This window comes from Papio anubis, chromosome 5 (assembly GCF_008728515.1).
Source record: "Papio anubis isolate 15944 chromosome 5, Panubis1.0, whole genome shotgun sequence".
In the NCBI taxonomy this organism is placed as follows: Eukaryota; Metazoa; Chordata; class Mammalia; order Primates; family Cercopithecidae; genus Papio; species Papio anubis.
In genome coordinates, this window is record NC_044980.1 from 152752933 (window position 1) to 152767873 (window position 14941).

Sequence of the window (14941 nt, forward strand, 5' to 3'; positions counted from 1 at the left end):
CGTTTTGTTTGGTCGCTGATCGCCGCCATTGAATGTCGTTGTTAACGACCGAAACGACTGGTGTTTCATTTGGGCGAACGCGTTGAAACAAACGCATCCAGCGCTGGGCGGATGGTGGATCCGAGATGGGAGCAGGATGTCAGCTGTGAACCGTCTAAAGGCCGGCGATGGTGGCAGGCGCCACCGCCGTTATGCTGAACGGGCGGAGGGCTGGGGACGCGGGTGACCGAAGATCCAGCCACTGCACTCCGGCCTGAAGGCGGCAAGCGAACTCCATCAAAAAACTCGAAACTGACAATTTGTATTTCCCTCTGCGCGAACAAGTGGGTTTCACTACTGCCAGGTCCAGGCCAATCAAGGCAAAACAGCATGTTATCAACTTAAGATCCAGGACCATATAGAAGAAATATGATTTCCAAAAATGTCCAAAGTTCACTATATTGAACTGAAGAGTAATTAATGTTTACAACAAATAGCTGTTGCCTGGGTGAGTGAGGAACAGAGAACTCTTATTTCTAACTGCCAGGTTAACTCCCCAGCAAAACCATAAACTAAGTGGTATGGCAAAATATAGTTAAGTACATTTTAATTAGAACAAGGTTTTCAAATCCTAGAGAATTGTGTATCATTCAAAAAGCCCTCTTGAATATATCTACTATTATCTAACATTTAGAATTTTAGGCAATTTTGCTTAAGTAACCTCTGAGCCTTGGTGTCTATCTATGAAATGGGGATTAATAGAATTTACTTCAGCAGATTTGCCAGAATTAAATGAAACAATGTAAACAAAGTATTTGGCACAGGACTTAGCATAGAAATTGAAAATACATAGTAGCTACTATAAAATACAGAAACTAAAACGTGGCAACCTTCTTAGATGGTAGAAATATGCAGGAAAAAATAAAAATTTAAAACCTCATACAGGCCGGGTGCAGAGGCTCACGCCTGTAATCCCAGCACTTTGGGAGACCAAGGCGGGTCATCAATTCAGGAGATCAGAGACCATCCTGGCAGCTAACAGGTGAAACCCGTCTCTACTAAAAATATAAAAAGTTAGCCGGTGAGTGAGCCTGTAGTCCCAGATGCCCAGAGAGGCTGAGGCAGGAGAATGAAGAACCGGGGAGGCGGGCTTGCAGTGACTCAGATCAAGCCACTGCATACATAACCTGAAGCGACAGAGTAAGACTCCATCTCAAAAAAAAAAAAAAAAAAAAAAATACATTAAAAAAACAAGAAATATGCAAAAAAGTGAAATTAGTATTATAGGGATTATGAGTTTTGGGTTTTGAGGCGAGGTCTCCCTCTGTCATGAGCTGGGTGCAGTGGCGGATCTCCCAGCTCACTGCAAGCTCCACCTCCGGGTTTAGGCCATTCTCCTGCCTCAGCCTCGAGTAGCTGGGACTGAGTGCCATACCTCACCCGGCTAGTTTTTGTATTTTTAGTAGAGCTTGAGTTTCACAAATGATGCTCAGGATAATCTCGATCTCCTGACTTCCTAAATGATCACATCGGCTCCCAAAGTGCTAGAGATAGTAGCAAGCCACAGCGCCGGCCGGATACTCGAGTTTTAAAGGCTAAAAATCCACTATTCTATAGTAAACCAACTGCACAAAATTGGTTCAAGGGTAAAGAAATGAAAATAATGGGCTACTTAAACTTATAGATTCAGGAAATCATTTGCAAGACTAATTACCAGCTCTACAATAAGGATTTAGATCAGCCACCCAAGCTGCCCATCCCCACATATGATAGACTGCTTAGTTTGCAGTGGGGAGATCTCAGCTCACTGCAACCTTCACCTCCCGGGCTCAAGTGATTCTCATGTCTCAGCCTCCCAAGTAGCTGGGATTACAGGTGCATACCACCATGCCCGACTAATTTTTTTTGTATTTTCAGTAGAGACGGGGCTTCACTATGTTGGCCAAGCTGGTCTCGAACTCCTGGCCTCAAATGAGCCACCCACCTTGGCCTCCCAAAGTGCTGGGATTACAGGCATGAGCTACCATGACCAGCCTTAACTGGAAACCTTTAAAATAGGCTTAACAAATTGATTGTTCTATTAAATACTTTGGCAAACTACCCCCTAAAAATCAGTTATCTCCAAATGGTCCAAGAATCTTCTGTGTCAGAATCACTTTGTTTAAAATGCAAAATGATGGAATGAAGCTCAGAAATCTATGCACATTTGTTTTGACAACCACTGCCCAAAAGTGTTTAGTAAAGGCATTCTATATTAAATCTACCTAGAACGTAACTTAATCTCCAATTACTTTCTTGCAATACCTGCCACTACCGCAAGCTTCTATTCTCCTGGTACTGTGTGTCTGAATTTACTCAAGAATTTAGGGAAAACAGGATAAATAAATACCAAGAAATAATGATGCACTTTATAGACAAAAATAACTACTAATACATCTTTCATTTTTTATCAATACGAAATTAACTCAGCCATTACAGTGAAGATAAGCACATAATATATAAACTCTTTAGCAGTCCCCACAGAAAACCTGATCTTAGGAAGATTAGACCTTGTTTCAACAAGAGCTTTACTTTAAAATAGTACACAGTAAAGTACAGTCTTATTTACAGTAAGAGGTTGAAAACCTCATTAGAAACCCCAAGTACAGCCAGGCGCGGTTGTTCACGATTGTAATCCCAGCACTTTGAGAGGCTGAGGAAGGCAGATCACGAGGTCAGGAGATCAAGACTATCCTGGCTAACATGGTGAAACCCCATCTCTACTAAAAATACAAAAAATTAGCCAGGCGTGGTGGCGGGAGCCTGTAGTCCCAGCTACTTGGGAGGCTGAGGCAGGAGAATGGCGTGAACTTGGGAGGCGGAGGTTGCAGTGAGCCGAGATCGTGCCACCGCACTGCACTCCAGCCTGGGCGACAGAGAGAGACTCTGTCTAAAAAAAAAAAAAAAAAAAAAAAACCCAAGTCCAGGCCGGGCACGGTGACTCATACCGGTAATCCCAGCATTTTGGGAGGCCAAGGTGGGCGGATCACCTGAGGTCAGGAGTCCGACAGTAGCGTGGCCAACATGGTGAAACCCTGTCTCTACTAAAAATACAAAAATTAGCCAAGTATGGTGGCAGGCACCTGAAATCCCAACTACTAGGAAGGCTGAGGCACAATTCTCTGTTTGAAGGCGGAGGTTCCAGTGAGCCAAGATCGCACCACTGCACTCTGGCCTGGGCGACAAAAGCGAGATTCCATCTCAAAAATGAAAAAAAAGGAAACCCCAAGTCCAATAAAACATGCCTGGGCCTAGTTTGTATATAACACATCTAGTTAGTGTATAAAATCTACTTTTAAGTTTTATTTTTAATTCCATAATTTATTAAAGGATTCTTTATAATTTTTTTTTTTATTTTTATTTTTTTCTAGAGTAGCCTCTCCCTAGACAGAGCAGGGCTACCCCATAGACAGAGTGGCCTGGAGGATTCTTTAGACTCAGAATGAAACCAGGTTTAATGCCCAACTAATAATCACTTCTGAAAAACATCATATTAATGCAACATGCAATGGAAGAGCCCACTCTCAACACATACTGCACAGTAGTGGGCGACCTAAAGCTGTATGAGTCAGGGAGTGACTGGCACTTGCCTCTTCTCTGTTTCACTGTGTAAAGCCTTTATTGACATCTTGGCATATAAGCAAAATAATCACCAAAAAAATATTACTTGTAATGTACCACAACACAATCATTCAAGCATACTACTCGAGGGCCTAAGTTCTCAACCTGGACACTGTAGTATAAGCTACTGATACCACTACTCACTGCTTCACCAGAATGGCTGTATATTTTTCCCACCAAAAGAAGGGCTATTGCACCATACGTTTCATGGTCTCTGTAAAGAAAAGAAATCGTTGTCTTGGTTTATATTTCCTCCAAAAAACAAGTAAATTTTCCACAAATTGCTTTTAAGAACTTAGTGAAAACTGAAGTTTCCTAAGAAAATCATCAATTATTTTTAATGCAACAGTACCCCCGTGTATACACACACAGTCGGTATTTGTAAAAACATCAACTCTGAAATAAACAGCTAGCTACACCCTTTAATACACACATACCACAAAATTAAAATGCACAAGTATTTTTTTAAGAGATGGGGTCTCAGTGTGTTGCCAAGGCTGGTTCAAACTTCAGGGTTCATGTGATCTTCCTGCCTCAATCTCCCAAAGTGCTGGGATTACAGGCAAGAGGCACCATGCCCAGCCATACAAGTTTTTATTTATTTTTTTCTTGAGATAAGAGTCTCACTCTGTCACGGAGGCTGGAGTGCAGTGGCCCGATCTCAGCTCACTGCAACCTCTGCCTCCCAGGTTCAAGCAATTCTTGTGCCTCAGCCTCCTGAGTAGCTACGATTACAGGTGCACACCACCACACCCGGCTAATTTTTGTATTTTTAGTAGAGATGGTATTTTGCCATGTTGGCCAGGCTGGTCTCAAACTTCTGGCCTCAAGTGATCCACCCGCCTCAGCCTCCCAAAATGCTAGGATTAGTCATGATCCACTGCACCCGGCTACACAAGCATTTTCAAGCATAAACCTTTACTTCATGATTCCTTGTTTCCTGTCACGTCTCCCCCTCCCCCCCAAAAAAAATGATTCAGAAAGACCTTTCAGGATTTTCCCCTTTTTTTCCTCCCATTTAAAAGCTTCTGCAGTGGCCGGGCGCGGTGGCTCAAGCCTGTAATCCCAGCACTTTGGGAGGCCGAGACGGGCGGATCACGAGGTCAGGAGATCGAGACCATCCTGGCTAACATGGTGAAACCCCGTCTCTACTAAAATATACAAAAAACTAGCCGGGCGCGGTGGCGGGCGCCTGTAGTCCCAGCTACTCGGGAGGCTGAGGCAGGAGAATGGCATGAACCCGGGAGGCGGAGCTTGCAGTGAGCTGAGATCCGGCCACTGCACTCCAGCCTGTGCGGCAGAGTGAGACTCCGTCTCCCAAAAAAAAAAAAAAAAAAAAAAAAAAAAAAAGCTTCTGCAAGAAGATTTTTAAGGATTTCCAGGTGGCTTTGTAACTATGAGAAGTGAAGAACTACCTCTTCAGAAGCCTGGGCTGAAGGCTTTTGCTCTTTGCAAACAGTCTCGAGAGGTTCAATTTTCTTATGTTTGCAATTACTAAACTTGGGACTGTGTTTAAGATATAGATCTAAAAGTTTGCTAGCAGGTAAGATATCCATAATCATTTCTACTGACCCAAAACAAGGAGAGGCTTTTAAGAGAGGCCTTGATAAGGCTGTGGTTCTTGCCCTTTCAGTTTGTTCCTAAGGGAAAATAACTATTTTAAAACAAGAAATTGCAAGAGGATGCAACTGGGAAAAAATGTATATATGTCCAGAACGTAAAAACTTCTACAAAGTCCATGGATTAACAGTAAATTGCAAGTGAATAAAAGTAACAGCAGAACTATGAACAGATGAAAAGGACAAGAAAATCAACCAATTGCAATGTTGAGCTTTATTTGGATCCTAATTTGAAAACTGAACAGTCTTGAGCTATTAATTTTGACAGTCCCTTTCTTTTTTTCTTCTTTTTTTGAGTCTTGCTCTGTCACCCAGGCTGAAGTACAATGGCACAATCTCAGCTCACTGCAGCCTCCACCTCCCGGGTTCCAGTGAGTCTCTTGCCTCAGCCTCCGGAGTAGCTGGGATTATAGGCACACACCACCAGGCCCGGCTAATTTTTACATTTTTATAGTAGAGATAGGATATTAACCATGTTGGCCAGGCTGGTCTCAAACTCCTGCCCTCAAGGGATCCACCTGTGTCAGCCTCCTAAGATGCCAGTCAACAGTCTGACATTCTAACAGTGACTGAATATTTGATGATATAAAAGAATTATTGGCCGGGCGCGGTGGCTCAAGCCTGTAATCCCAGCACTTTGGGAGGCCGAGACGGGCGGATCACGAGGTTAGGAGATCGAGACCATCCTGGCTAACACAGTGAAACCCCATCTCTACTAAAAATACAAAAAATTAGCCGGGCGAGGTGGCGGCGCCTGTAGTCCCAGCTACTCAGGAGGCTGAGGCAGGAGAATGGCGTAAACCCGGGAGGCGGAGCTTGCAGTGAGCCGAGATCGCGCCACTGCACTCCAGCCTGGGCGACAGAGCGAGACTCCGCCTCAAAAAAAAAACAAACAACAACAAGAATTATTGCTATTATTTCAGGTGTAATAATGGTAGTAAGATTGTTGTTTTTAAAGTCCTTATCTTTTTACATATCTGCACTGGCCAGGCGTGGTGGCTCAAGCCTATAATCTCAGTACTTTGGGAGGCCACTACGCCCGGCTAAGTTTTGTATTTTTAATAGTGACAGGGTTTCATCGTATTGGTCAGGCTGGTCTTGAACTCCTGACCTCAGGTGATCTGCCCACCTCGGCCTCCCAAAGTGCTGGTATTACAGGCGTGAGCCACCACGCCTGACATTTTTTTTTTTTCTTAACTCGCCAGGCACGGCGGCATGAGCTTCTAATCCCAGGTACATGGGAGGCTGGGGTGGGAGGATCGCTTGGGCCCAGGAGTTCAAGGCTGCAGTAAGCTATGATCACACCACTGCACTCCAGTCTCTGTGATAAAGTGAAACCCTGTCTCTAAATAAATAAATAAAATAATCATTAAGACAGTTTAGAATCCTGAAGGGATGCTTATTATATGTCAAAATTTAAAAAGCTAAGATTAAGGACAAAATGAGAACAGGAAAACCCAAACTAAATTTGTGGGGTTAATTGATTATTCTCCTCTGCTAGCATTTAGACTATTGTCATTAGACATTGCTAATGAGCTCTGAAGCAGGCAGGTAATTTAAACGAAGAGAGCTGGGTATAAAATATAAAACAACAGTGGCCGGGTGCTGTAGCTTACGCCTGTAATCCCAACACTTTGAGAGGCTGAGGCAGATGAGCCTGGGCAACAAGGCAAAACCCTGTCTCCACCAAAAAGACGCAAATTAGCCAGGCATGGGGGCATGCACCTGTTGCTGCAGCTATTTGGGAGGCTGATGTGGGAGGATTGCTCCAGCCCAGGAGGTTGAGGCTGTAGAGTGTGCCATTGCATTCTGGCCTGGGTGACAGAGCAAGACCCTTTCTCAAAAAAAAAAAAAAAAAAACGGAAAAAAAAAAAAAGAAAAACCAGTGGAGGAGCACAGAGTAAGCTAGAGAATGCATGCTTCACTTAAAGGCATCCAGTTTTTTTCCTTTGTTTGTTTGTCTGTTTTTGAGATAAGAGTTTCACTCTGTCGCGCGGTGGTGCGATCTCGGCTCACTTCCAGCTCCACTTCTCGGGTTCACGCCATTCTCCTGCCTCAGCCTCCCAAGTAGCTGGGACTATAGGCGCCCGCCACCGCGCCCGGCTAATATTTTGAATTTTTAGTAGAGACGGGGTTTCACCATGTTAGCCAGGATGGTCTCGATCTCCTGACCTCGTGATCCACCTGCCTCGGCCTCCCAAAGTGCTGGGATTACAGGCGTGAGCCACAGCGCCTAGCCCCAGTTTTTTTTTAGACAGAGACTCACTCTGTCAACTGGACTGGAGTGCAGTGGTGCGATCTCTGCTCAATGCAGCCTCCACCTCCCAGGTTCAAGCAATGGCCCTGCCTCAGCCTCCTGAGTAGCTGAGATTATAGGTGCATGCTGCCACGCCCGGATAATTTTTTGTATTTTTAGTAGAGACGGGGTTTCGCCATGTTGGTCAGGATGGTCTTGAACTCCTGACCTTAGGTGATCCACCCGCCTCGGCCTCCCAACTTGCTGGGATTACAGGCATGAGCCACCATACCCGGCCAGGCATCTAGTGTTAAGTAAATACAATGCTAAACAAAATCTGATTTTAACCAGATACTAAAAATATCCTCAAAATCACTGTGTCATTTATGGGCCAAAGAAAACTACCTAGAAGACAGAAAGGAGGACGTAACAAACCAGGATGGTACAGGGAAAACCAGGCCACCTGGTCATTCTGTTCATTTTACGTATAAATTGAGGCATAAAGTTTGTTTGCTTGTGTCTAAGTGAACTGTCCAAAGCTAAATCAATTAGCCTAAGAACTAGGAAATGGAGCTTAGTAAGGCACAATGATTTGCCCAAAGTCACAGTGCTAATAGGAGAGGCTAGTACCAATATTAGAAATTAAAGCCCAGGCCAGGAGCAGTGGCTCATGCCTGTAATCCCAACACTTTGGGAGGCTGAGGCGGAGGACTGCCTGAGGTCAGGAGTTCGAGACCAGTCTGGCCAACATGATGAAACTCCGTCTCTACTAAAATACAAAACAATGAGCCGGTCATGGTGGCGGGCGCCTGTAATCTCAGCTACTCAGGAGGCTGAGGCAGGGGAATTGCTTGAACCAGGGAGGTAGAATTTGCAGTGAGCCAAAGTCACGCCATTGTACTCCAGCCCCGGTGACAGGAGCGAGACTCTGTCTCAAAAAAAAAAAAAAAAAAATTAAAGCCCAAGCACCCTAACACTCTGTCCAGGTCAATAATTTACTATTTAGTACCACTTTCTTTTCTTTCTTGAGTTATATGTGTTCAGCTCCTTTTTTTTCACAGAATGATTCTCCTCAAAAATGTGTTCTCCAACCAAGTAAGTCTGAAAATAATGCAAAAAATAATAATACAATAGGGAAGGGAAGCATTTCAAATGATTACAAAAGCAGACTCTTAGTCATCCACACACATATTAAATCCTGTGTTCTAGACTCAAACACCTTTTCCACACAGTAGATAGCTCTTCCAATTTTACAAAGACATTTCTGTACCATGCATAATGTCAGCATAAAATATGGAAGAAATTTATAAAAGCAATAACTAGCCCTTTTGAAGACTGAAGAAAAGCACAAATACATTACACATTTAGTCTCCCAAATGTTAATCTCACTGGAGGCAAGAACCAAAACTTCAGAGCTTACTATGTATTCCCCAGTATTCAGCTAAGGAACTAGTGGAGTCTCCAGAGCCAGGTTTCACGGCTTTTACCCAACTAAAGAATCTGCTTGGCTCCAACACCCATATCCTTTATATTATTTCCACACAGGCAATGAAATCAAGAGAAGCACTAACTTTCAGAAATATGCAACTTTCAGAAACATGCCATTCTTTACTTTCTGCTTAAACTAAAACTTAGCCCAACTGGCTTTCTAATATTCAAGTAGAAAAAGCAGAGGTTTTAGAATGGGATCAACCTACATTTGAATCCTTGCTTTGCCACTTACAAGTTAACTGGCCAAATTAAATGAGCTTCCATTTCCTTCTGTGTAAATTAAAAACACTACCAAGGTTATTAAAAAAACTAAAGCATGAGGTACAATGTCTGGCATATAATGGGCACTCAGTAGAAAGCTCCTAATTTTTTACCTAGAGGTTGAATTCAATGGCCAATTCAAATAAGATACAAATTACTTTAAAGCAACTGATGAATATAGCCTTAGTAGAGTCTAAAGTATCTTGGCTGGGTGCAGTGGCTCACGCCTGTAATCCCAACACTTTGGGAGTGTAGAAATGGGAGGATGGCTTGAGGCCCAGAGTTCAGACCTGGCGCAGTGGCTCATGCCTGTAATCCCCAGCACTTTGGGAGGCTGAAGCAGGAGGATCACTTGAGGTCAGGAGTTCGAGATAAGCCTAGCCAACATGGTGAAACCCCGTCTCTACTACAATCCCTTGAATCCCGGAGGCCGAGGTTGCAGCGAGCCAAGATCACACTACTGCATTCCAGCCTGGGTGACAGAGCAAGACTCTGTTTCAAAAAAAAAAAAAAAAAAAGTTCAGGCCAGGCGCAGTGGCTCATGCCTGTAATCCCAGCACCTGGTGGGATGATCACCTGAGGTCAGGAATTCAAAGACCAGACGGCCAACGTGGTAAAACCCTGTCTCCACAAAAATATTTGCCGGGCGTGGTGGAACATGCCTATAATCCCAGCTACTCGGGAGGCTGAGGCAGAAGATCATTTAAACCCAGGAGGCCGAGGCTGCAGTGAGCCGACATTGTGCCACTGCACTCCAGCCCGGGGAACAAAGTGAGACTCAGTCTCAAGAAAAAAAAAAAGAGTTCAACCAGCCTGAGCAACATGGTAAGACCCCCATCTCTACAAAAAAAATTTTTTTAATTAGCCAAGTGTGGCCAAGTGCAGTGGCTCACGCCTAAAATCCCAGCACTTTGGGAGGCCAAGGCAGGCGGATCACGAGGCCAGGAGGTCAGGAGTTCGAGACCAGCGTGTCCAATATGGTAAAACCCTGTCTCTACTAAAAAATACAAAAAAATTGGCCAGGCATGGTGGCATGCACCTGTAGTTCCAGCTACTCAGGAGGCTGAGGCAGGAGAATCACTTGAACCTGGGGGGCGGAGGATGCAGTGAGCAGAGATCGCACCACTGCACTCCAGCCTGGGTGACAGAGCGAGATTCTGTCAAAGAAAAAAAAAAGAGCACAAACTCAGTAGCCCTGGGTTCCAGCCTAGTCTCTGAAACAGACTGGCAGTCATGTCTCTATGCTGGATCTCAAGGTTTCGTTTGGATGAAAATGTAGCTGGCTGGCTGCAATGGCTCATGCCTGTAATCCCAGCATTTTGGGAGGTCAAAATCAGAGGATCGCTTGAGCCCAGGAGCACGAGACCAGTCTGAGCAACATAGTAAGACCCCCATCTCTACAAAAGATACAAAAATGGGCTAGGCATGGTGGCTCATGACTGTAATCCCAGCACTTTGAGATGCCGAGGTGGGCAGATAACCTGAGGTCAAGAGTTAGAGACTAGCCTGGCCAACATGGTGAAACCCCTGTCTCTACTAAAAATACAAAAATTAGTCGGGCGTGGTGGCGGGTGCCTGTAATCCCAGCTACTCGCGAGGATGAGGCAGGAGAATCACTTGAACCCAGGAGGTGGAGGTTGCACTGAGCTGAGATCACACCACTTCACTCCAGCCTGGGTGACAGAGTGAGACTCCGTCTCAAAAAAAGGGAAAAAAAAGTTAGCCAGGCGTGGTGGTATGCACTTGTAGTCCCAGCTATTTGGGAAGCTAAGGTGGAAGAACGCAGTGAGCTATGATCCTAGCACTGCACTCCTGCCTGAGCAACACAGCGAGACCCTACACTTCAAAACAAAACAAAACAAACAAAAAAAACAATCTCCTGGATCCATCAGTAAACCCCAAAACTGCACATGAAAGTGTGCAATCAATATTAGTGCAAATTACAAAATATACTGGCTGGTCCGTTTTCCCGGATTAAACTATAAAAAAAAGGAAATCCAACTAGTCAATCATTAGTCCAATAAGAATTCCTTGAATTGCTATATTTTAGAGTCACTGTGTTTTATTTCCTCAACATTTCCACAATTATTTTTTTAAGACAGGGTCTCGTTCTGTCACCCAGACTGGACTGCAGTGGCATGATCTTAGCTCACTGTAACCTCCACCTCCGGGGCTCAAGAGATCCTCCCACCTTAGCCTCCCAAGTAGCTGGCACCACAGGCACAAGCCACCATGCCCAGCTAAGTTTTATATTTTTTTTTTGGTAGAGGCAGGGTTTTACCATGTTGCCCAGGCTCCTCTGGAACTCCTGCACTCAAGTGATCTGCCTGCCTTGGCCTCCCAAAGCACTGGGCGCCTATAATCCCAGCTACTCAGGAGGCTGAGGCAGAAGAATTGCCTCAGCCCTGGAGGCAGAGGTTGCAGTGAGCCGAGATCGCACCACTGTACTCCAGCCTGTGTGACAGAGCAAGACTCCGTCTTTGAAAAAATAAATAAATAATAATAATAATAATAGGATCCTTTCACTTCAGAATATTCAAATGGAAAAGGTTCATATTAGGAATAGCTCCTCCAATAAAAGAAATTGCTGTTTCTAGGCACTGATAGCAAGAGACCAAAACTCAATTGCAATTCTCTACCAAAGAAAATTTTTAAAAAATAAAGCACTAACACAATGAGCACTTATCCATTCCATTTCCAAAATCAACTTACCTTCTGCACCTTCCTTTTGCAGATTTGAAATCCAGATTCTCACACAATCACTGGCCATCTCTTCTGTTTCATTCAACAGCATACACACCACTGAGTGTCTCTCACTATTAAATACATTAACAGTCCGAGCGAGGTGGTTCATGCCTGTAATCCCAGCACTTTGGGAGGCCGAGGTGGGTGGATCACCTGAGGTCAGGAGTTTGAGACCAGCCTGACCAACATGGTTAACCCCATCTGTACTAAAAATACAAAATTAGCCCCCAGTTACTTGGGAGGCTGAGGCAGGAGAATCGCTTGAATCAAGGAGGTGGAGGTTACAGTGAGCTGAGATCACACCACTGCACTCCAGCCTGGGCAACAACAGCAAAACTCCGTCTCAAAAAAAAAAATAAGTAAATAAATAAAATACATCAATAGAAAGTACACTCACCTTATTCTGCTTTCTAATTATGAAAACAGAAGTGCAGGCCGGGCGCAGTGGCTCATGCCTGTAATTTCAGCACTTTGGGAGGTCGAGGCAGGAGGATCGCTTGAGCCCAGGAGTCTGAGACCAGCCTGGGCAGCACAGCAAGACCCCGTCTCTATTAAATAAGTAAACAAACAAACATAAACAGAAGTGCAAATGCCCTAATCCAAAATTATTTTTAAAAAAGATACTTGAGGCCTGGCACGATGGCACATGCCTGTAATCCCAGCCCTTTGGGAGGCTGAGACAGGTGGATAACCTGAGGTCAGGATTTCAAGACCAGTCTGGCCAACATGGTGAAAACCTGTCTCTCCTTAAAAAGTACAAAAATTAAACCAGCGTGGTGGCGCGCACCTGGAGTCCCAGCTACTTGGGAGGCTGAGGCTGGAGTCTCAGCTACTTGGGAGGCTGAGGATGGAGAATCGCTTGAACCCAGGAGGCAGAGGTTGCAGTGCGACGATATGGCACCACTGCACTCCAGCCTGGGGGACAGAGTGAGACTCCGTCTCAAAAAAAAAAAAAAAGATATTTGAGATTAAATAATACAGAGTAACTGCTCTCATCTTCCCCCCGCAAACACCATACTTTAATATGAAATTTTAAATGGCTTTTTTCCCCAAATGGGAAAGAAGGATTCCTGTGTCTTGATGGGAAAGCAAGCAGTTTAAGAGTAAAACATACTAATAAGCCATGGCAAACAGGTGAGATACCATCAGAGTGTTCGCTATTGTAGGAAACAGAATGGAAAGGCGTGAATGGGAGTCTCTGCACTTCATATCTGCAAAAGAAGAGAATAAAAAGGTTAACTCCAGATTTAGAACAGGTTTATTCCCCTGTTTAAAGCAGAGCCCAAAAACATTTTAAATCAAAAAATGAAAATGTGCTGGTTAAGCCAAATTTGTAGATGAACTCAACCTTCTTGTCCTTAGTATATAAACGGTATCCCAGGTGTTAGAAGTTATTTGAACATTTTTATGCTACACCACCTTGACATTAAAGGATTTTTTTAAAATCTCCAATCTCTTCTTTAAACTTTTCTTAAAACTATCATTAAAATTAGCAAAATATGCTTCTCTATTGAATGGTTAACCTAACGGGAATGACTTCTAACTGTAAGAATCACAGTTAAAAGGTTCATTTTAACAAATGCTCTTCCCCCTGTAAGGAGTGACAGGTAACCTTTTGGGATCCCCAATGTACACACCCCTTTCTCCAGCCCTGCTAAAGTTAAACGTTGATTTGAGGACAGACAAGTGCCTCCTCGCAAGCAATGCCTCCCTCCCCCTGTCCAACACGCCGTTCTCTGCAAAAATCCATCTGCATCTTGCATTAACCCACCCGCCCAGTGCCGGTGAGTCCAGGCCAAGTCGCAGAAGGCCAGGAGTGAGGGGTGAGACCTGTGAGCCCATCTGCACCCGCGCCCTCCCACCTGGTGGCACACCTGCCCCGCAGGCGCCCACCTGGGGCCGGGACCGCCCTCTCCCGGTCTCGCGCGCCTGCCCCACTCGGAGCGCGCGCCACGCGCCGCGCAGGACCAGAGGGCGGGGCCCCGGGCAGCAGGGAAGCGAGGGCTCGGGGAGAGGGGGCCGCCCGGGCTCACTCCCTCCCTGGGGACCCAGCGGACCGGAGCGTGCTGGGGGCGGGAGCGGTACCTTTTGGACAGATCCATGAGGACCCCGGAGAAGAGCTTCTCCCCGAGGCGGAACGACACGACGAGCGCGTCCTCAATGATGTGGTCCAGCGTGACCCGCACCTCCGAGCCCGGGATCAGTTGCGACACCGTGGAAACCCCGCCCGCCGGCGGCACGAGCGCCGGGGCTACGGGCTGAGGCAGCGGCGGCTCCTCGCGCTCCTCGGGTGCCGGGGGCTGCTCCGGTGGCGATGCTGGAGAAGGTGGAAGTTCGGGCCCTCCCTGAGGCGCGGCTGCAGCCGACTCCGCCACCCTAACGGACAGTTTCTCCTCAGCCTCCAGCTCCGGCCCCGCCGCCTCTGGGCTGCGGGCGAGCTCCCCCGGCGGCGGCGGTGGCGGCGGGAGCGGCGGTTCGTCGGCCTGAGGAGCGGACTGCTGCCCGTCGGTCTCGCCATCCGGCACAGACGCTTCAGTGGCCGTGACCGGGAGGGGGTCAGTGCCGGCCTCACTGCCGGGGATGGGCTCCATCTCCGGCTCGGCCTCGCCGGCGCCCCCCTCCCCGGGGGACGCTGCAGTCGCTGCCGCCTCTGCAGCCACGGCCGCCATTTTCTTCCTGGCTTCTCCCTCCTCCAACTCCGGCTGCAGCGGCGGCGGCGGCGGCAGCGCTGCTTGGTTCCCTGGGCCTTCCCCTCCCTCCCGCGAACACTTTCGTCCCGCCCTTTCCCTGATGCTCGTTTTTGGCACCTCGCCATTGGTTCCATTCTACACCCCTCCCGCACTTGTGATATTCCATTGGCCAGGGGTGGACGTCTATCATCTAGTCAGTCCATCCTTCCCACGCAGAGTAGGAACTTCTCATTGGCCAGATGTGTTGTCAAGTGTGGAAT

At 46.3% G+C, this 14941-nt stretch overlaps 1 protein-coding gene across 23 annotated transcripts in view; it reads right to left on the reverse strand.

The window, feature by feature from the left end:
* The window catches only part of PWWP2A (PWWP domain containing 2A), a 64678-nt gene extending 49942 nt beyond the window's left edge, over positions 1-14736 (reverse strand). For 6 of the 23 annotated variants that reach the window (XR_002522852.2, XR_004183880.1, XR_004183879.1 and 3 more), the window contains exon 1: positions 14077-14734. Coding sequence is in view for 6 of the 23 variants with exons in the window: in XM_021939930.2 (XP_021795622.1) it covers positions 14077-14660 (584 nt within the window). In the remaining 17 variants the exon portion in view is untranslated. Of the gene's footprint in view, positions 1-3783; positions 3854-8503; positions 8596-11958; positions 12187-13134; positions 13181-14076 lie in introns of those variants that run through there. The other 17 variants (XR_004183870.1, XR_002522847.2, XM_021939933.2 and 14 more) reach the window with 8 other exon arrangements.
* Between the last annotated feature and the right edge of the window lie 205 nt (positions 14737-14941).